The sequence below is a fragment of the Cupressus sempervirens genome, chromosome 2, assembly GCF_028749045.1.
Source record: "Cupressus sempervirens isolate cs-2001-9-10 chromosome 2, ASM2874904v1, whole genome shotgun sequence".
NCBI lineage: Eukaryota > Viridiplantae > Streptophyta > Pinopsida > Cupressales > Cupressaceae > Cupressus > Cupressus sempervirens.
In genome coordinates, this window is record NC_143119.1 from 722,741,377 (window position 1) to 722,765,176 (window position 23,800).

Sequence of the window (23,800 nt, forward strand, 5' to 3'; positions counted from 1 at the left end):
TTGATGCAGATGCAGATGTGGATGCGGCTGTGGATGCGGATGCGGGAACATGGGAGCCAATACCCCTTAACCCTTCAAGTTGCATTTTCCTATTGGCTTTGTCTTTTTCAATTTTTTCTAATGCCATTAAGCAAGTGCATTTTGCCTCAGGAGTTTGGTGAGTGCAAATTGTAACATCGTGTCTAGGTATAGCAGCAATGTGGTATTTCAATCTATAAATACCTCCAGAAGTTATTTTTTCTTTATAAAAAATACATTTTGTTTGATATTTGGTTCTTCCAGGAAACTCTTCGTTATATTTCCAACATTCATCTTTTCTACCCATTGCGAATTTGCGAAAAATGAAAGCAAAGGTTGCTGCAATAAATTTTTTAATGTAAAATATCAAAGTTTGAAGCTAATAAAAGCTACAAAACAACAAACCCTAGTTTGCAACTTAGTAAAAATAAAGAACATTCAAGATCTAAACTAAAAATCTTGAAAACTATAAAAATTTAACAAAAAATGCATAATACACTAACATGCAAAAAAAAAATGAGCACTTACCTCTTGCAAATGAGTTGAGGAGTGTTGAGATTGGCTCCTTAATGCTCCCAATGCAATTGATGGCCTCCCAAAATGGATTGCTGATCTCTTTTGTGCTCTTCTTCTTGCCTGTTAGAAACCTATGGCTTTTCTTTTCTCTTCTTCTCTCTCACTTTTCCTCTCTTCTACTCATGTTAAACAAATAGAAGGCCCTTTAGGGTTATAACAAAGAGAATAGGTCAAAAAGAAAGCGAAAAAAACAAGCGATTTTTTTAAATTTTACAAGTCCATACTTTACTGGCCGCAGGCGATTCATGGCGATTTTATCAGGCGATTCATGCGATTTTATGGATGAATCACCAAATCGGCGATTCACCTGATGAAATCGGCAATGGCGATTTCCGACTCCAAAAAAATCGCCATTGATGAATCTAATCGCTGAATCGCCGATTCAGGCGATTTTTGGGCGATTCTCGTTACTCTGAACTTTATCTTGATATTTTCAATCTGAGGTACTCTCAGATTCTCAACCATAATGTTATTATTGAATCTTGAAATAGTTTTACAGACATTGACATTTAACTTTTGAAGCTCTCTGCAGATCGTAATTAGAAATTGTAAAAATACTTCCGATCAAGACAGCAGTGGCATTTTCTGGTTTTAGTTGTTATATCCGGCATTTGAAAAGAGAGGAATTTATGGACTTTCAAGGCATGATACCTATCTGTTTCTGGTGGCTGTTGAGGCATCTGGATTTGCATAAGAATAAATGATTAGGAGGAGAATCTCTAGGAAAGTTTGCTTCCCCATTTTTTCTGTACTTCCTTCCCTTCATACAGCGTCAAAATGCGAAGTACTTGTTATGTAAGAATGCAGCAATTGAAACTGGTACAAACCCTCAATAATTGCAACCAGAAAAAATCATGACATAATATAGACCAATCGCTTCTTGCAAAAGATCACAGCTCAAAGACTGAATAAAAGTTTTATGCATAAGGGTCTATAAAAAGTGTTATGCATAAGGGTCTGAATACATAACGCACCCAAAATATTGGATCAGCGATTAGCCTTGGAATTGTTACTACTTTCCCAATGTGGCATGTTCATCCCCTTCAAACAGAGCAACCAATTTACTGATGAACAAGAAATCTGAAATACCATTAACTGAAATTATTTTTTGATATTACATAAAAAATCAGTCAATTCTGTTCGATGGTGATTTCTACATGAAATCAATCCAACAAATTGTGGGCTTTTGTTCTACATTCTAAACCTAGAAGGTCATTGTCTTCAAGTTATATGAGCCAAAGTCCAATACTTCTACAGGGAGCAGACAGCAAAACAATTGTCGATTGCAAATGCCTTCTTCTCCTTGCTTGGCCTCTTTTAAATGGAGTTTCCTCCAAAAGACATAACTCTTGAAATTTCCTAAATATAAAGCATGCACTTTTGATGAACATCAAACCATATTTTGGAAATTTGAAACTCAGCAAAATTTGGCAGGCCCAGTTTCAACTTAGTCTTGGTGACTCGTCAGAACTTGGCTAGGCAAGTTAATTTTTAGCTTTCTCCAGTTCAGTTTCAACTCACAATTATCCACAGTTTAGCAAGTGCTCGGTGAGTTTTTATGAATCTGCATTTGAGAGAAAGTCTGCTTCCCCATTCACTTTCCAGTAGATATGACTGTTTGCGTAATCCATTCCTTGCAACAATTCTTGGATGCCCCTAAGCCACATCTATGATTTCCAGCTAGGGGCATCATTTCTGATAACTGCTGGATTTACATTCGGCGATTCACCTTCAATGTCCACTAGGGGAAGGTTTCTGTTCATGATGTAGTTGGAGGCCACCAAGCAAGGCACGATATTTGGTGTCATTGTTGGAGCCATTAGGAATCTTAATTGGGCCCCCCTTACCATTTCACCTTTTTTGCTCTGTTGCCAAATTCTTTGTTGGCAACCTCAAAGTTTGGTCTGGTACTTGCAAAAGACTGGTCCATGCAATTCTTGCAAAAGTCTGCCACAGAACTTCAAATTCCTACCCAGATTCTTTAGACGAACCCAGCATGATATATAAGTGAAAAAGAGAGGATCATAGATAAGGGAAAAAAGGTGAAAGGTGGAACATACATTATTGTAATTTTGCTCTAATGAAATTGCTAGTGTTATATTGCTGTTATTTTGTCATCGTTTTTTAAAGAAAATACTAAATAGATGTTCTCATATTGTTGCCAAGAAGTATTGCCTCTTGAAGGTTACATTTTAGTCATGTTCACAGGTTAAGGAATATGGGTGTTGTGTAGCAAATAACGTTCCAGCGGTTGAGCGTGACATGTGCTTAAAGGAGTTTTTGCAATTGAAGGCATGTATGCAAACTGTGGTATGTCTGAAGTGTGTCTTCTTAAAATTTGGTGCATCGTTTTCTTATAGATTGAAGTTTGAGCCTTTGGATTTTAATCTTCCTGCAGCTGAAAAGCAAGGGCTAATAACACTTAGATTCTGAAGAATTTGCTTCTCAACTGTCAAAGTAAAACTGGATTTTTATCAGATCTCACAAGTTTGATCTTAAAGCTACCGTCTGAAGAAAAATCAAGTTCAGTTTTGCTCTGTGGCACATTTTTCTATTTGAGAGAAGCAAGCTAATAATATGTTTCGGTCACAAGGCGGATTTGGGTCTCGGTCCAGAGCAGCTTTAGCTGGATCTGGTGCTTTGTCTCATGTTTATATTCAATACCCACCTTTAAGATGCAGTGTTCCGGGAGTTGTGGGACTGCACTATGATGATGGAAATAAGTTAGTACTTGCACCAACATCCAATCAGGTATTCGTTATTGTCTGTATATTGATTAAGTAATAGAGCACACACCCTCATGTAAAAATTTCGTTTCTAGTTGTATTTGAGTGTTAGTTATGGCTGCAGATAACTTTCTTTGGCTGAACTTTAAAACTATTCTAATATACTTATTGCAGATATTCTCATGGCAAGCAGACCAATTTATGCCAATGGATTTTCCCACTGTTGTTACGATCAATGAAGGATCTCTTTTATCTATTAGGTATTCTTTGGATGGCAAAATTTTAGGAGTTCAGCGATCACAGCAAGAAGTTGAATTCATAAATCGAGAAACTTTTAGTTCATTTAGCCACCGGTGCAAGACAGATTCTGAATGTATACTCGGCTTCTTCTGGACAGACTGCCCAAGCTGTGATATAGTAATTGTAAAGACAAGGTATGCATTCAATTTCATAGAGATTAGGAGATTAGGATTATCTGTAAAGTTTGACTTAAAAATAAGGGATGAGACAGTCCAATTTATGAGCATTTCTCATCACCTCACGATATTTTATGGTTCTTGATCAGTTTAAGAATTGTGTTGTGCCTACCAAATTCGGATTAGAAGGTTGATGTTTTTAACTAGAATGTAGTTGGATATTCTGCATGCACGCGTGTGCACACACATATATCGCTGCAAACCTCCAATCTGAAGAGATTCATGTCACCTTGTAAATGCATTTTAAAATATCCATTATACCATATTTGGATCTAATTCACTATTGCAAGCATGAGGGTTTGCATAAACTTGTAGTGCAGCTTATATGCTTGAAAATATGATGTGGTTATCTACAGTAAAATCGTTAACGATCTAAATTTTTCTTATATGTGATAGTTGACAGAGGCTTTCCATTTCATAAATAAGAAGCAAAGCTTTCATAAGTAAGTATACATCTGTTATATTAATATTTCTTTGTGATAAAGTACATAATATATTATAAAATAAATACATAAATATATACAAATCAGTGAGTGCTATCACTGAGAAGGTTGAGAGTTTTGTGGCTCAATATAGCCATAAAGACCATATTGTAAAAACCATACTGGTTGGATATGTCGTATCTAAAAAGTATAATTTTATAATTTGAATGAGAACCCACATAATTTTATTACGACCCTCTCCTCACCCAAATGGAATACTATTAGTTCCCTCCTGCCATTTCTTTGGAATCTCATTCGACATGCCCTTGAGTCCCTTGGCAAGGACATTCAAATAGATAGAACAGATTCACTTCTTCCACACACGAATGCAAGAATACATGATGCTATTGACCCTGGAAGTGATTTGCCAAAAGAAGTGGTGTTTGAACTTCACGACCAAGCGTATTTTTTCCCCATCTCTTTCTCGGGAGGAGTAAATGCATGTTTCCTCTGTAGGAAGGAGGGTCACCTGAGGAAAGATTGTCCTCTGACTAAGAGGAGAACTCCAATGCTTCCTAAGACCAACCCTAAATCTGATCTCTCCCTTCTCATATACTTGGTTCAACCTTGCTCTATTTTGGTTCCCTCTCATGGCTCCATGCCTTCACTCAATGTCGAGCCTCCAGTATTTACTGAAGAGATCTTTGTCTCTCTTGATGCCCTAAAAATTATTTTTAGCACACCTATGAAGCTCCCACTCCTAGAGTTGATAATCTTACCTCTTTGCACTCTCTTCCTGGTCCCAAAGCAATCTAGGTTTGTTGCCTTCCTCTTCGAGTTTGAGGCCCAAGCACTGAACTCATAATGCACAATAGTTTGTCCTGGAGAAAATTAAAAAGATTTATGGGCAAAAACTCCAAATGCAGGCCAAGATCCCACCAGTGCTATTGTCGGTTGAGGCTAATGAATCCAACAGCATACCTCCCCTAGAAAATCTGAAAATCACCTTTAAGCCTATCATCCCTACTAATGGGCTTAAAGAGATTAGTAGTTTGATATGGTGTGAGGTTATTAAGTAAGAATTGTTTGTCTATAATGGGTTAGATGCAATCAAACAAACCTATGAACTTGAAAATAAGCTCAGTAACTTTGAATTGGTTGTCATTCTTGCCCCCCCCAGTCATAAATCTCTTTCACCTCCCCGTAGATTGGCTTCTGTCATCACGAGAGTTGACTTTAAAGAGAATGACAACTCTATCAGGAGGGTGTATGGCGAGAAGGGGATGGAGTTTCCAAGCTCTCTATGTAGAGAGGGAGAGGATGATAAATTCATCTTTAGTGCTATGAAGAAAACACGAAAACCAAGAACCGGGAGGGAAGAGGAAATGAAAGAGACATTATAAATTGAAATTCCTAGAGAGAATGATGTGCCCTCCCCCAAAAGGAAAAGGGTTAGACCCCCAAACATTGTTGATAGCATTAAATTGTAGTATTCTGAGTTATATTAGTGGATTATAAACTGAGAGAGAGAGAGTTAAATAGTCATTCTGTCAAACAGTTCTCCTGCAATCTGTATTATGTTCTGATAACATTCTGTTCTTAAACTGTTAGGACAGTGATTAATATATCTGGATTGTGAGTTCGTCAAACAGCTGCAAAACCCTTCCTAATGTAGCTTGGAACCTCTTGGAATCGGTTTTATGGATACATGAGACTTAGGAAACTATGAAGAGAAACATGAAATCAAGAGGGGTGTACAGTTTCGAATGAACAATTTTAAAATGACTAAACATGCACGGAAACTGATAGCAGAACCTTCAGACTTAATCGTATATCAATAACAATATTACTTCAGCTTTTACAACCTGAGGGTGATCCAAACTAATGAATACATTGATGTCCAAAAGTTCACTTGAGGAAATTTTAACGTGTTTCAGCAAACAACTCCAAAAAGGGGGGTCTCGGGCATGGACGTTACAGACCTCGTGTGTTCTGCGCTTGCTGGAGTGAAGTCTTTGAAGACGCCTGCGCTGACTACTCGAGTCTGCTATCGACCCGCCTTGGTTGCCCTCCGCCACGCGATAGAGCCGGTTTCCTTCAACCTGCGGCAGCCTTACTCGCGTTTTTCCCAGACCTCCAACCGGTATAGATTCAAGCTCTCAGTGCCGACCATCAGTGACCACTTGCTGCGAGCCCGCTGGAAAATATTAAAACGTGCACCCAGTGGATTCAAACGCCCACACACCTGCCGACTGCGTGTCTCTTTATGTCTGGCGAAACCACCTGACGGAACGCCCACTCAACTTGCGATTACTGCTCTGTATCAGCCCCTCCAAATGCGTGGTGATCCCACGGGTTAAACTCCAGAAGGGACGTCCAAGAAATATTACACTAACAACCAATGGCACTGTCGTCTCTCCTCTTAACTATTCACCCGATTTAAGCACCTCAACAGACTGTAAGTAGGAAGTCGAATTTGCTGAATGTAAACCACAGACTGGAAATAATACTCAGATCTCCTTACCTCCACAAGCTTGTTCCACCGCATTTTTCAGACTTGCCGATTTATTGCCCAATGATACTCCTAGGAAAGAAGACTAGGGTGACGTCCAATCTTCCTGAAAATCTCAGTCCTGAGGGTTTTCGTCCTCAAGGCTCAGCCAGTCACATTTAAGCAACCAGTATTATCTGAATATTTAATAACATTCTTCTTGGTGATAATCCCAATGTAGGCTCTCCCTTTTATAACCTCGAAGTGAGGGAAAGACGTTGGCACGATGGATGTGGGATAAAACTCCATTTTCGTCCTGTAGTGACTTAAGTCACTTTATAAAGTAAAATACTTTATAAACATGAAATGACTTTATTTTTCCTCTCACTTTAATGAAGTTTTGAAGTGACGTTGCTTTAAACTCCTGTTGTGACTGGTAAACATCCTGCCAACAATATTTAATCTATTCGGATGTGGAGATAGATTAAATTATGCCCATCTCTTCAGTACTGAGAAGGGGACATGACAGTCCTCCCTTCCCGGGATTGCTTGCCCTCAAGCAATCTCAATGATGGATGATGTAATATAGACTCACCTTCCCATGTGGCGTCTTTATAAGGCAAGTCTTTCCAACGAATCAAATATTCCCTGATGATTCGGTTGCGCAACTTCCTCTCTCTGGTTTCAATCACTTCTTCCGGTACCAGAATAAGCTTACCCTCTTCATCAAGTGGGGGTAAAATCTCAGAAGGTACGATCTGCTGACCCACAGCTTTCTTGAGGCACGAGACATGAAAAACGTTGTGAATCCGGCTATCACCTGGCAGCTCCAGCTCATAAGCGACTTCTCCCACTCTCTTGGTGATAGCGTATGGTCCATAAAATCTGGGCTTAAGTTTCTCGGACCCACTCTTCTTCAAAGAACTCTGTCTGTAGGGCTGTAGTTGTAGGAAAACTCTGTCACCAACCTCGAAACTCCTTTCGGTGCGATGCCGGTCAGCGTACAATTTTTGCTGATTCTGCGCCTGCTGAATATTATCTCTGAGAGCTCGGAGGATGTCCTGTTGCTCCTCAATCCAATCCCTGGCTAATGGTGCTTTGCTGTCTGATAATGCCAAATCACTGAAGGAGAGAGGCTCATAACCATAGAGAGCACGAAAAGGGGTCATCCGTATAGACATGTGATAAGTGGAGTTATAACAGTATTCCCCCAGATACAGCCACTTGACCCACGCTCTCTGCTGTCCTGCAATGTAGTTCCTCAAGTAACCTTCCACCCACTTGTTCACTATCTCGGTCTGGCCATCAGTCTGTGGATGATAACTTGTGCTCGGAGTCAGTTCTGTACCAGTCAATCTAAAAATCTCCTGCCAAAAAGTGCTGAGAAATCTGCTGTCCCTGTTACTCACAATGGTTTTGGGTAGTCCATGGAGTCTAAAAATCTCTCGGAAAAACAATTCAGCCACCTGAGAAGCTGACCAATCTGCTGATATCGCAAAAAAATGTGCATATTTGGTCAACCTGTCCACCACTACGAAGATGCAATCCCTACCTTGGACCCTCGGCAACCCGGTAATGAAATCCATAGAAATGCTCTCCCATCTTTGGGCTGGAATGGGAAGAGGCTGAAGTAATCCAGCAGGAAATCCCTTTTCTGACTTGTTCTGCTGACAAGTCTGGCACTCTCTAACATACTGAAGAATATCATCCCTGAGCCCCTTCCAAGAGAATCTCTCTCTAATTTGCCTGTAGGTTTTGAAAAATCCTGGGTGCCCTGCCGTGGGTGCATCATGAAAGGTGCGCATAATATCCTCCTTTAATTTAGAATCAGGTACTAGGTAGATCCTATTCTTGTAGTAAATGATATCGTTCAGCACCTTGTACCTCTCATCCTGAAGTATGCCATCCATAATCTGACAAGCGTGTACATTTTTGGAATACTCCACTAGAAGTTGTGATTTCCAATCCGCTGAAATTTCAGAAATGATGTAACAATCCCGTGCTGGTGGTCTGCGTGAAAGGGCATCAGCAACAGTATTATTTTTCCCTTTGACATATTCAATGTCAAAATCATACGCTTGTATCTTGCTGACCCATTTCTGTTGTCTTTCATTTAATTCTTTCTGTTCAAGGAAGTAACGTAGGCTGTTATGATCAGTTTTGACTGTAAATTTACTCCCTACCAAATATTGTCTAAATTTTGCCAATGCATGCATTATGGCCAGCATCTCCTTATCATATGTGGAATACAATATCTCGCTGCCCCGAAGTTTCCTGCTCTCAAAGGCAATGGGGTGCCGGTCCTGCATCAAAACTGCCCCTATTCCGCTTCCCGATGCATCACATTCTAGAACAAAGGGCTTAGAGAAATCCGGGAGTGCTAGAACTGGGCATGAACTCATCACCTGTTTCAGCCTATCAAATGCAATCATGGCCTCCTCTGTCCAAGAAAAAGCCCCTTTCCGAGTCAAATCAGTAAGGGGTGCAGCAACCTTTGAAAAACCCTTAGCAAACCGCCTATAATAGGAACAAAGACCAAGGAAACCACGTAACTCTGATACATCCTTCGGTGGCGGCCAATCCAATATTGCTCGGATCTTCTCCTGGTGCACCTTAACTCCCTCAGCTCCAATCACATGACCCAAGTAGAGAATCTCAGTCAATCCAAATTCGCACTTAGATTCCTTCGCAAATAAAAAGTTCTCCACTAAGATGCTAAGAACCTCATCCAAATGCTGTATGTGTTCCTCCCAAGTTCTGCTGTAAACCAATATATCATCAAAGAATACTAAAACACACTTCCTTAGCTGTTTCTTAAAAATATGGTTCATGCAAGACTGGAAGGTGGCTGGTGCGTTAGTGAGCCCGAAAGGCATCACCAAGAACTCATAATGTCCGTAATGGCATCTGAACGCTGTTTTATGCACATCTTCTTTCCGGACCCGGATCTGATGGTACCCCGAGCGAAGATCTATCTTGGAGAAATAAACTGCCCCATGAAGCTCATCTAACAATTCATCAATACGGGGAATCGGATACCTATTCTTGATAGTTCTCTTGTTCAGGGCACGGTAATCTATGCACATCCGAAGGGTGCCATCCTTCTTCTTAACCAACACTACCGAAGATGCAAAGGGACTAGAGCTGGGTCTGATATGTCCCATATCCAAAAGCTCCTTTATCGTTTTCTCTATTTCCTCTTTGTAATGCCTAGGATGACGATAAGGCATAGTAATAACAGGTTTCGCTCCCTCCTCAAGCTCAATAATATGCTCAAATCCCCTATCTGGAGGAATTCCAGGGGGAATATCCTCGAAAACTCCCCTGTGCTTGTCTATAACTGTTTGGATGTCGCAGTGATATCGCTGTCCTGTACCCTGAATCTCCTTGGATGAGATAAAACACTGAGTAGCCCACTCTATATCCTCATGTCTCAATATAGCCTCCATCCTGTGAGCTGAAATCACCCTGGGACTATTATCAGAGATAGCTTTAAGGATCACCAATTTATCACCCTGTAAAAACTCCAACTGCATAGTCACATGATCAAATGTATATCTACGAAGAGTACTCAGCCACTGTTTGCCCAAAATAGCATCCAACCCATCTAGATCAACCACATAAAAATCAGACTCTAGAAGATAACCCTCAAACTGAATCTGAAGCCCGGCTACCTTCTTTGTGCACCTCAAAACATCTCCACCAGCTACCTTAACATCAAACTCAGGTATGGCCACTGTCTGTAATCCCCTCCTAGATACCATCTGTGTGCTAATGAAATTATGCGAGGCTCCTGTATCTAAAAGGCAAATAATACGCTGGCCTCTAACAACCCCTTTCACCCTGAAAGGATGACATGCTGGATCACTAGATAGGGTAGCTAAAACTGGAGATTGCTCAGGAGTAGTTTGTTCCTTTTTCTTATCTTTACCCATCTGCTCTTCATCTTCCTTCTCATCTTCGCTGTCCCTACTGCTATCCTCTTCCCGTGGTTCTTCTACCTCTTCCTCCTCTTCAGAATGGATCTCAACATAGTGGATTTTGCCCTTACCCAAACATCTGTGATCAAGAGTCCAAGGCTCCCTGCAAGTAAAACATAACTTCTTCCTCCTCAATTCATTGCGTGACTCAAAATCCAATCTGGGGGTATTTGTTTTTTGCTGTTTTTTGTTCCCCTTATAAGAAGAGGATCCTTTATAGGATTTCTTAGGAGGCTGTGACAACGAAGGAGTGTCCAAATCGTGAGCAATCTTAATGGCGTCATCCAAGGTGTTCAGTTTTAGGACCTTGACCAAGCCTCTAAATCTGTCCTGCAATCCTTCTGTGAATAACATCACCTTGCGTTGCTCGGACATGTCAGGTACCATTACTGAAATCCGCTGAAACTCATCTATATAATGATCCAAAGCCCCGCTCTGTCGTAACTGAGCCAAATCTCTGTAGTAAACCTCGATGTCTTTCCTGTCAAAACGGGTGATCAGCTTTGAGCTGAAAACCTCATATGAAGTGATGAGTCCGTGATCTTGAGTGACTAGACCGTGGTGCCACCAATCATAGGCTGCGCCTTCAAGATGCATTGTAGCAAATTGGATAGCTTCTGTTTCTGTCATGGGCTTGAGTGTTAGGTAAGTATCCAATTTATGAATCCACGCCCTTGCTGTAGTTTTATTGCTGCCATCAAACGTGGGAAGTGTTAATTTGTTCATAGCATGTTTAAGATCCCTGTTTTGCATCCTGGGCCTCCTATCATGATGGATTTTTTCAGCTTCCCTCTTTTGGTTCAAAAATTGATTAAAATTCAGGTTTTGTTTTATATGATCCGGAAGTAAATCCCACTCGTCATAAGTAGCTATAACATTTTCAGCTAACAAGGCTGGAGTTTCAGGATGAGCCACTACTTCTTCAGCGTTATTTCCCACAAAAACAGGCATCAAGGGTCTATCTGTATTCCGAGTAGGAGTCCTTACTGTGCGGGGTGTTCCTGCAATGCTACCACCTTCACTATGGTGGCTGGGAGCTCTCTTATTAACAAGAGCTAACTGCTGCATGGCACCTGTGAGCTGTTGTAATGCTGCAGCAATATTATTTTGTCCTTCCCTGATAGCTCGCATGGTCTCCATTACTTCCCTGTCCATTGCTTCCTCATTACGTGCCATAGGAGAAACCTGTACTTGTTCCTGAACCTGTTCAACTCTAGTGGTTTGTTCAACCTGGATTTCTAGCTCAAAGCTTATAGTCTCATCCACCGAATAACTGTCTTCCACTACCAAATGTTCTGAAGACTCTGTCCTTTCCGGCTGAAGATGTCGGAATGTATACTGCCTCTTACTCATTCATAAACCTGCAATAATAGTTTTCCACAGGCTGGCAGGGTCTCTAGCTCTGATACCACTGTAGTATTCTGAGTTATATTAGTGGATTATAAACTGAGAGAGAGAGAGTTAAATAGTCATTCTGTCAAACAGTTCTCCTGCAATCTGTATTATGTTCTGATAACATTCTGTTCTTAAACTGTTAGGACAGTGATTAATATATCTGGATTGTGAGTTCGTCAAACAGCTGCAAAACCCTTCCTAATGTAGCTTGGAACCTCTTGGAATCGGTTTTATGATTACATGAGACTTAGGAAACTATGAAGAGAAACATGAAATCAAGAGGGGTGTACAGTTTCGAATGAACAATTTTAAAATGACTAAACATGCACGGAAACTGATAGCAGAACCTTCAGACTTAATCGTATATCAATAACAATATTACTTCAGCTTTTACAACCTGAGGGTGATCCAAACTAATGAATACATTGATGTCCAAAAGTTCACTTGAGGAAATTTTAACGTGTTTCAGCAAACAACTCCAAAAAGGGGGGTCTCGGGCATGGACGTTACAGACCTCGTGTGTTCTGGGCTTGCTGGAGTGAAGTCTTTGAAGACGCCTGCGCTGACTACCCGAGTCTGCTATCGACCCGCCTTGGTTGCCCTCCGCCATGCGATAGAGCCGGTTTCCTTCAACTTGCGGCAGCCTTACTCGCGTTTTTCCCAAACCTCCAACCGGTATAGATTCAAGCTCTCAGTGCCGACCATCAGTGACCACCTGCTGCGAGCCCGCTGGAAAATATTAAAACGTGCGCCCAGTGGATTCAAACGCCCACACACCTGCCGACTGCGTGTCTCTTTATGTCTGGCGAAACCACCTGACGGAATGCCCACTCAACTTGCGATTACTGCTCTGTATCAGCCCCTCCAAATGCGTGGTGATCCCACGGGTTAAACTCCAGAAGGGACATCCAAGAAATATTACACTAACAACTAATGGCACTGTCGTCTCTCCTCTTAACTATTCACCCGATTTAAGCACCTCAACAGACTGTAAGTAGGAAGTCGAATTTGCTGAATGTAAACCACAGACTGGAAATAATACTCAGATCTCCTTACCTCCACAAGCTTGTTCCACCGCGTTTTTCAGACTTGCCGATTTATTTCCCAATGATACTCCTAGGAAAGAAGACTAGGGTGACGTCCAATCTTCCTGAAAATCTCAGTCCTGAGGGTTTTCGTCCTCAAGGCTCAGCCAGTCACATTTAAGCAACCAGTATTATCTGAATATTTAATAACATTCTTCTTGGTGATAATCCCAATGTAGGCTCTCCCTTTTATAACCTCGAAGTGAGGGAAAGACGTTGGCACGATGGATGTGGGATAAAACTCCATTTTCGTCCTGTAGTGACTTAAGTCACTTTATAAAGTAAAATACTTTATAAACATGAAATGACTTTATTTTTCCTCTCACTTTAATGAAGTTCTGAAGTGACGTTGCTTTAAACTCCTGTTGTGACTGGTAAACATCCTGCCAACAATATTTAATCTATCCGGATGTGGAGATAGATTAAATTATGCCCATCTCTTCAGTACTGAGAAGGGGACATGACATAAATTGACCAAGATGGCTAGGAGGAAACTTCCTAATTGTTTCAAAAGCTCCAATGGACATAGATCCTTAAAGCCATCTTGATGAATGCCAATTTCATATCTTGGAACGTTAAAGGTCTAGAAACCCCTGACATAAAATATGTTACCAAAACATTCCTTAGGAACTACAGAGAATTAGACTTTGTCATGCTCCAAGAAATCAAAGCAACGGTCTTTCACTTGGATATAGCTCTCAAGTGTATTTGGAAGGATGCAAAGGCAATTCATATTAGAGGTGGAGGATGCACAACTATACTTATTTGGCCTAAATGACAAAAGCTCATTACTGAATGGGGCTCATCCCTATGTAGTAGATTGCTATGGGTAATCCTCAATGTGGAAGGGAAGGAATTAGGAATTTGCTCATTATATGCTCCCAATAAGCATAATGACCAAATCACCCTCGTGAATTTGATGTGCCAAGTGAAAGATGTCATGTGGATTGTGGGAGGTGACTTTAATATGAGTGAAAGGCAACAAGGTAAAATAGGGGGATATAAATTTGAATGGAAAGGAGAAGAAAGGTTTTACTAGTAAAAAATGATTGGGAATTTTAACCTCTTTGACTCTTTAGTTGGAGGTACGAGTGATCACAAGGGGGTATGGTATACATGGACAAACTTCTAGAAGGGAGCAAGAAGAATCTACTGTGGACTTGATTGATTTGATGAATGTATGAAATTATTCAGCTTTAGGAAAAACCTTGAGTGATCCATTGTGGAAGTCTGCCCTTACACCTTGTCCTATCATCATCCCATAACTGCCACAGTCTTTTTGTTGAACCAAGAATATTAGCAAGTATCTACAACAAAGGGTTTTTCTCTAAACACCTCCTTACTCAAAGATGAGGACAATACTGCTATTAAGGGTGATTAGATGGTACAATCACAATATAGTCAAACATTCAAATGCTATCAAAAGATGGGAAGTCACAACAGACGGTGGGATGAAGCTATTTGAGGTAGTTGGTAAAAAGAGAGCAAAAGATCAAAGGAGGAAGAAGTGTAACTTATACAAGACCCTAGTCGAAGTTTAAATAAGTCTCCAATCTGATCCCTCATACTCGAAAGCTCTTGAGAAGCTGAACTTAGTGAGAGACTCATTGAGAAGCTTGCAAAATACTAAAATTCAGGAAGCTAAGGTTAGAGCTAGAATAAATTGGTTGGAAGTTTGGAACATGGAGATAGAGGATCCAAGTGCTATCATCGTCAATAGTCTCAATCAAGATCTCCAATTTAGTTTTGATTATATTGACCCCCCTTTCTGAGATGTTTTGGATTGCTTTTGATTGTTTTTGCCATGGTCAACAATAATACTCCTTCCCAAAATGCTGAAACAATCAACTATTATAAAGGGATTGGGAAGACTAAAGTAGAGATTACTAAGTATAAAAAGCATTTCATAATAATAATAGAATGGATTGGCTAGTATTAAGGAATGGGGGTACGAACAAGAAGAATGAATGTTATTGAGAGACAAGGATGTTTCTCTTGAAATCATCCCTTCATCACACTATGTATAAGAGGGAAATCAAATTCATCTCACTCAAGGATAATGAAACTTTTGTTTATTATTATACCAATCCTTATAGGATTTGCTCTGTAAGAGCAATTGTTGCAAGCAATAGAAAGGAAAATTGGAGGATGTATATATATACACACACACACACATATACATACATACATACATTATATATATACATGCATGTATGTAGAGAGAGAGAGAGAGAGAGAGAGAGAGAGAGAGAGAGCTGGAGCGCTGCATCATCATAAACATATTGGACAATCTAATTGATTGACTACTTCACTCCTTTGCAAGCCAAAGTTATTGTATGTCTAATTGAGAGGATCAAACAACAATGATTTATTCATTAGAATATTAATGAGAGAGAGAGAGAGAGAGAGAGAGAGAGAGAGAGAGAGAGAGAGAGAGAGAGAGAGAGTTGGAGCGCTGCATCATCATAAACATATTGGACAATCTAATTGATTGACTACTTTACTCCTTTGCAAGCCAAAGTTATTATATGTCTAATTGAGAGGATCAAACAACAATGATTTATTCATTAGAATATTAATCAGAGAGAGAGAGAGAGAGAGAGAGAGAGAGAGAGAGAGAGAGAGAGAGAGAGAGAGATCATCACAAACATATTGGACAATCTAATTGATTGACTACTTCACTCCTTTGTAAGCCAAAGTTATTATGTATGTTTAATTGAGAGGATCAAACAACAATGATTTCATTCTTTATTATTAGAGAAGCTATCTAATTTGGTACTTCTTCCCATGAGAGACTAATCACAAGATGAGAGATGACATAATAGTCTTAGTTTGACAACTAAGAGAGGGTACTATCTATCATTTGTATTTATGTTAGTTAATTATAAATATGATCCAAGCTTTGCTTGGTGGAGTCATCCTTAGTGAAAATCAAGAATGATCCAAGCTATGTTTGGTGTAGGGCATTCTTAGTCAATGTCAAGGATGATCTAAGCTATTCTTGGTGCAGGGCATTCCTAGTGAATGTCAAGAACTATTCAAGCAATGCTTGTTGGAGGATGTTCTTAATGAATGGATTGATCCAAACCATGTTTGTTGGAGGGTATTGTCGAGATTGATCCAAGCCATGCTTGGTGGAGGACATTCTTCGTGAGTGTTAAAATTGGAATAGACACATTCTTGGTGAGAATCAAAGATGCGATCTTAGTGAGTGTCAAGACATTAATGACGAATGCTTAAATTCGTAGAAAAGAATTAAGGGATTCTATATCTCTTAATGTTTATTCATCAAGGGGCAAAGAAATAACAAAGGAAAGGGGAAATGCCATAATACATCAAGATAAGTCTATTTATTGAATTGTTTTTGAGGAATTTAAATTGAATATTATGATGACATATCTTTAGATTAGTTAAGTGTATATTAGTAATAATATTGCAATTCTCACCTCAAGTTGAAAGTTGCTTATTAGGGTCATTCAATGCAAAGGTGTAAAGCAAGATGATAGCAAAGTTGTGCAACAAAAGCCACTCACAATCTATGTTGCCAATTTGGGTTTGGGAACGGATTCTTGTTCAAGAATAGGATTTGAGGTTTCGTGAATTTTTTTGCATGATGATTCGTAAGGATTTGTGGGTATGTATATATACACAAAATATATATATGCATTATATATTAAAAAAAAGAGAAATATACATAAATGCAAAACTAAATCATTTCATGCTATATGATTCTATGAGGCTTGTCCATTGATTAATGGCAAATGTCAAAGATAAACATTATGATTCAAAAGAAAATCATGACATCAAATTCACAAAAATACTTATAGACTTATAGTTCAATGATGTTTGAAACATGATTCAATAATAATGAAAGTGTTCTCAATCATCAAATGGATTATCCAAAAAAAAGTGGATCATTGGGGTCTTGAGTGGGTGCAAGTAATAGATCCTTATCATCATTGGAACCAAAACTAATTCAACTAGCACTAGAGGGTGTTGCATCCTCCTCATCATCTACATCAAGTGAGGTGGCCCTAACAAGGTCCCGAATCATCATCTCCAAGTCAGTAGATTCGTGTGCCACATCCTAAGGCTTGTTTGCCCCCTTCTTGTATTTTAGATCAAGATAGGCTTATCTTTGAATTGTTTCTTAGGAATTCAAATTGAATATTATGATGACATCTCTTTAGATTAGTTAAGTGTATAATAATAATTAAATAATATTTTTGTTGTCACCTCAAGTTGTTTTTCAGGGTTATTAAATCCAAATGAGTAAAGGGCATTGATATCAAAGTTGCGCAACAAGAGCCTCTCACATTATATTGGTAATTGCTTGAGGACAAGCAATTTTTGGGAAGGGTAGACTGTAATGTCCACTTTCTCAAATTAGATTTAATAATAAATAATAATTAAATAATAAAATTTAATTAAATGAATAATAATATTAAATATACATAAATAAATAATACAATAATAAACAATATATATAATAACATATTCGTATTGGGATGTATAATATATTTTTTATTCAATATAATAATAATTTATTGTTTGGTCGGTAATAGGCAATTGCTCTCATTTTAATAAATAAAATAAGAACTTTACATAATAGTTTTTTAATCCCCGTTCAAAGTGCAGGCACCGAGGGAAAAAAAAATGGGGTAGAAAACCCCTAGTCTCGCTTGGGACGGTGTCGTCCTATCTACTAATACACAATTGTCCCTTTATAGAAAGGGGACTTTGCGAAGTTATTCCTTCCGTTATATTTAATTGATCGTGGACTTGATAACAAACAAACTTTTCTGAAGTGGAGAAATCAGTGATTTGAGTACTTTATTACATTTTCTTTGTATATAGGTAATGTATATAGTGTACATTAATTATAAAGCTTCTTGTCTTCAAATATCTGCTTTGACTTGGGGATACTTGCCTCACTACTATGATGATGACAGTCTTGAACCTGCATTGCTTCCTTTGACTAAGATCATTTGTCAGAGCATATGAACTTTAAGGAGAAATGCATAAATAAATATGATAAAGTTATGTTTGTTGCTAAACTGAATGATCTGATGCACAAGTAGCGAAGGATAAGATAACAGAGTTTCTCATAATGTTGAAACTTAAGTCCTTATAAAGATATGCTTATTCTTAGATTTCCATGTAATTTCATTATAGCTAGTGAATATTATGTCCTAATTTTAATCATGCTGTCCCAGTATTGGCTTATGTGACAAAATACATTTGTCAAGTTACCACAGTATCATAATCATTAATAAAGCTTATCATTACATAAGTATTTCGACTGACTAGAGTTACATAAATATTAGATATTAGAAGTGTTAAACTATTGTATTCATTAATATAGATTCATCTTCATTGATTAATTTGTGAATTTAGTTAGTTTGTTTAGATGGGGTTAGATGATTAATTAATGACTTTCTTTCAGATCAGCCTCTTAATTCAATTATTGACACAAGGTTTCATTTAAAACTGAATCTTGTCTTGAAGAAAGGAAGGAGTTGTTATGTGAGTTGTTGAATAGCAATACTGACTAAATCATTTGGAAATTGTTTGATCTTCTAAAAACTTAGATAATTGATGAAATCGAGGACTTACGGCTTCAACTTACATAGTTCATTTGATTTCATCATATCTATGTGCATAAGAGAAATTGATAACAACGATTTGATTAGTCATAATAACCAGATGATGCCGGATACAAATTACTCCCTTTATGGAGGAAATACAATTTCTAATTTATAAGACTATTTTAAGCTAGAATTGGTGTACTCTACGATATTGATGAGTAATATGCCAAAAATATAAAACTTAAGAGCAATATTAGGAGCAATATAAGATCATGACCAATATTATATATGACCAATATTATATATTTTGATAGTAGTTTGGATAGCATCACATACATGAGTAGAAGGAGATAATATAGAGCAAAAGACGGGAAATGTAGAGATCAAAGATGATAAGACCAAAAAAAAAATAGTGAAAAACAAGAATGATAGAAAGAGAAAAGCCAATAGAAGGAAAACCTGAAAGCAAACTACATTTGGCGAATCATGATGATCTCATCACCCAAGTCATTAGAACTGGGCTCTTGAGGAAGATTTGCTATAAACGAAGTATTCGTGGAATGCTTTAACATCTTCATGCAATTGGTTTTGCACAAATTGTGGAGGATGAATCTCAACTGTTTGAGGTATCGTAGTTGCAAAGTTGGAGAGATATGATGTCCATAAATGTTAAGATAGTCTTCTAACCAAGCAATGGTATCCTCTTTGATGAAGCCAAAACAACCATAAGAAAATGAACATTTTGCTTTAAACTAGGTCAAGTTCATTCAAAGAGTTTGGGATCCTTGATTGAGAGAATTGGGGGTCTGTTAACATAGGCGAGGACCAAGCTACCCATAGGAGCCAACGTAAAGGCCATAGGATGGGGAATTTCTTTCCTACGATTGATGCTTTAGCATTGTGTTGTGTAGACCAATTAACTAGGATTTATCAAAGATAACTTCACAAAGTTTAATGGTATCCCATTGATTCAAGTTGGCATGTAAGAGATAGGCAATGAAGGTTCCCACAATTTCACTATTAGTCTTCTAGGATTTGTCATAATTAAAGTGTTTCTCTTCCATAATGTGGGTGATGGCTTGCTTGGCCATGCCATCGATATTTTTAAGGAGCCTATTCCATCGCTTCCACATGATGGAGCCTAGGGCGCCATTGTTCTTGCCTTCGATGAATGGAATAGGGTAATGGCAGAGTCCATTGGAAATAGGGGATAGAGAAAATGAGACACATAGGGACAACTATAAGGACCACGGAAATATAGAACCTGCTAGAGAAAGAAAGAAACGAGAACACGAGGATACCCCTAGTGTGAGGGAAAGTGTGAAGAATCTGATCAGTGGCATCATGAAAGGGAAAAGGTAGGGAGGACCAAGATAAATCATGATAGTGAGGGGGAAGGTTAGAAAGAGAAGGTGAGAAATAGGGAGAGCGGGAAAAATCGCGAGGAAGCACGAAAATGGAGACCAAGGGTGACACAACAAGCAAGATGGGATAAAATAAGGTTGGAAATGTCACTAGAGAGCCTGGCCAAATGAAAGTGCCATATAATTATCCCCAATCAAGCATGGGAAACAAAGGTTAAAAATAGGGATAATTTAGCAAATCTGCTAGACACTAGCTAAACTAAGGAAAATTCTAGAGCATTGGTAGTACAAACGTGTATTAATGAAGGGTGACAGAGTTATGATAATAAGTAATATTTGTATCCAGGCTCTTGATCAACTTCTGATACGAGATTGCAATTATAAGTTCGTAATGTAATTTCTAAGAAGGGGATTCTAAGGTTTCCTAGTGAACTTGGTGTGTTATATTTTCTAATCATATCTCGTAAAGATTATAACAACAGATATAGGGAAATCTAGTCTATCCATTTTTTCTTTTTGGGATCTATGATCCTATTCATAGGATTTCACTAGAATGCATTTCTATAATTTATAAAATGTCCCATGACCGAGGTATGAGTGAGGACAATATTGCGAGGAAGTGACAAGGAAATTTTATTCTCTTGTGAATTTGCTAAGGGGAAGATAAAGGTTAAGAGGGTTTGTAAGTAGATTTGAATTGTAAGTTACAAAAATACAAAATATGAGGATGCTTTAATGAAATTGAAGATTGGACTTATGGGTAAATTGGGCAAGTTTTCCTTGATGGAAAAGCCATCCGCCCCTTGATTGGTTAGTGCATCAACTAATTTGTTTCCTTCTCTATAGATACGTTTGAAGTGAGCTTCAATGAATACATTCAGAAGATTCAAAACTACGTTCTAATAATGAGTTCAATTTCCAATTGGGGGTTCTCCTAGTTCTCAGTGCATTGATAATAACTGGCGAGTCACCTTTTGTGATTAGTTGTTTTATATTTAGATCCTTGCAGAGTTATAAGCCTTCAGTCAGTGTAGTGATTTCTGCCACATTGTTTATGATATGATTTAAGGGTTTTGCTAATTGAGGTATAACTTTGCAATTGCTGTAGTGAATGGTGCACCTAGCTCTAGCTTCCAGGATTGCCTCGAGAAGCTCCATCAAAGTTCAACTTGAACTAGCCATCCTTTGACACTTCGTATTAGCAATTAAGTTTGGCCTTCTTACTATTGTTCCCCGCTAGGCCAAATTGCTAGGGGAATGATCAATTTTGCCCAATTTTTACAAATGTGGGCATCCATTTGAGTGAAAACATCTTATGTATGATTTGGATTTCGGAGTGATTTATTTGATGTTTCAACTATGCACACTTCTATTTTATCTCCTAAGTTTTCTATTGTCATCGTTTTATCTTGAAAGAGTCTTTTGTTTCTTTCTATCCACACTTCCAAGGTTACGATTGAAGGAATGATATTCGAAATGTCTTTATATAGGTTAGTAATTCTCTTTAAGGGCCATTGTTGTAGAATGTCGTTCAATTCACAAGGATGGGCTATTGACCAATTGAGTTATGTACAAATGTTTTTCCAACAAGTTGTGGTATAGGGGTAGTTTAGAAGAACATGGTGCACTGTTTCTTCATTTTGTTTGCAAAGCACTCAGCTTTATGTGCCTTACTAGCCCAATTTCTGAAACCATTATGCTGTTAGAATTCGTTTTTGCATCACAGTTCATAGGAAGGTACCCTTTTTTGGCAAGCAAGCTTTTTTTTATAATAGGTGTATTTGTTTTTTTGTGTTAGTCAAAGAGGTGTGTTTTTGAGCTTGTTTGTGGCCTTCTCTAACCTTATATTCCCCATTGTTAGAGCCTCCCCATATGTTTTTGTCAACCCTTTCTTTCATGGCAAGTGTTCTTTGCCTTAATATCTTGATATACTTATTTTTTTGTTCCTTTGAAAGGTGCATTCCTTCTAATGATTTCCATTTCCAGCCATACAATGGTGACAACTAATCCTTCTCAATTTAATGGCATAGTTTAGCTCCCCCATTTTTGTTTCAAGGTGGTTTTGATATTCGGGTCAACTTGTAGTGAGTCTAATGGCTTGTATCCAACCCATGAGTCTTCCCAAAAGAGAGTTTGCTTGCCATTGCCAATGTCCTAGGTTAGTTTGTTATTGATGATGTCTTTGCAGAAAATTAGAAAGTTCCATACTTGTGATCCACTAGGATGGTGTTTGGACTGAGACAAATTGATGGATTCAATGTTTAAAACATAGTTGTCAAGTAAGATGGCTGCCCATCTCCTATTCAGTTCTTGAAGCAATTTCTAGACAAGCTTGGCCCCTAAGGCTAGATTTTGCGATGCTAAGTTCTTGATACCCAATCCTCCTTTATCGTGTGGTTTACATATGTGTTCCCATTTAATCAATGCCCATTTTTTATTTTTTGACGTTCCTTGCCATAAAACATTCCTAAGTTTTCTATCAATTTTCTTGGATATGTTAGATGGCATTGGTAAGATGGACATTCGATAAATGGGAATAGATGCTAGAACTAATTTTATCATTGTAGTTCTTCCTGCATTAGAGAGCCATCTGCCTTTCCAACTTTCTATCTTATTTTGGAGTTTAGATGTTAATGGTTGCCACAACTTATTGATTCTTTTCCTTTATCAATTGGCACCCCCAAGTACTTGCACGGGAAGTCTCCGAACTTAAAGCCTATAATATTACATTATTTTTTTGAGTTTTGGAGTTGGTATTTAAGAAGAAGATTTCTGAATTATTTGCATTAACCATTTGTATAGATGCTTTCGAATACTACTCAAGATTTTTTTTGAAATATAGGGCTTTCTCCTTGGTGCTTGTCTCGGGGAGGATTGTGTTGTCTGCAAATTGTTGGTGGGTTTTTGGAAACTTGAATGCCTTTTAGTTTCCCTTCTGGATGAGATTTATGGATTGCTCTACCAAGGGCTTCTGCTATAACAACAAACATGAAGGGACCCCTTGTCTTATACTCCTTGATAGATGAGAAAAGTCTTCGAGATTGCCATTTATCAAGATAGATAATTTGTGGGTAGATATACTAGACTTATCCATCTTGTGAAGAAGCTGAAGGATTCTAGACATTTACATCGAAACCTCCAATTGACTTTGTCATATGCTTTTTGAATGTCCAGTTTAACCAACATACGAGATTCATTAGCTTGAGATATATGAATAATTTCTTAGGCAATAATTATTCCTTGTAAAATGGATCTATTTGGGACAAAGCCCCTTTGTTCTTCTAATATAATCTTAGGTAATAGTTGTTTTAATCTATTAGATAAGGATATGGACATAATTTTGTAGATGGTGTTGCATAGAGCTATGGGTCTAAAGTCTCCTAATTCAACATAATTGGATTTTTTGGGTAAGATAGCAATGAATGTATTGTTGATTTCTACTAATAGGGTTCCATAATTGCGAGTTGCTTCTATGGCTTCATATAGTTCCTTGCCGACCATATGCCAACATTTTTGGAAGAACAATGTATTGAAGCCATCTGGACCTTGGGCTTTATTTGGGTGCATTTGAAATAGTGCCTCCTTGACTTCCTTAAATGAAAATTTGTTGTTCAGTCATTTATTCTCACTTTCAAAGATAAGCTTTGGGATAGATTTTAACATATCTTGTTGGGCTTTG

At 38.3% G+C, this 23,800-nt stretch overlaps 1 protein-coding gene across 10 annotated transcripts in view; it reads left to right on the top strand.

Moving 5' to 3' along the window:
• LOC149575418 (C18orf8) overlaps window positions 1-23,800 on the top strand; it is a 148,467-nt gene that overhangs the window by 32,553 nt on the left and 92,114 nt on the right. For 6 of the 10 annotated variants that reach the window (XR_016360170.1, XR_016360171.1, XM_089815150.1 and 3 more), the window contains 3 exons: window positions 2,803-2,904; window positions 2,993-3,345; window positions 3,495-3,754. Coding sequence is in view for 8 of the 10 variants with exons in the window: in XM_089815150.1 (XP_089671276.1) it covers window positions 3,172-3,345; window positions 3,495-3,754 (434 nt within the window). In the remaining 2 variants the exon portion in view is untranslated. The remainder of the gene's footprint in view (window positions 1-2,802; window positions 2,905-2,992; window positions 3,346-3,494; window positions 3,755-23,800) is intronic. The other 4 variants (XM_089815153.1, XM_089815154.1, XM_089815157.1 and 1 more) reach the window with 2 other exon arrangements.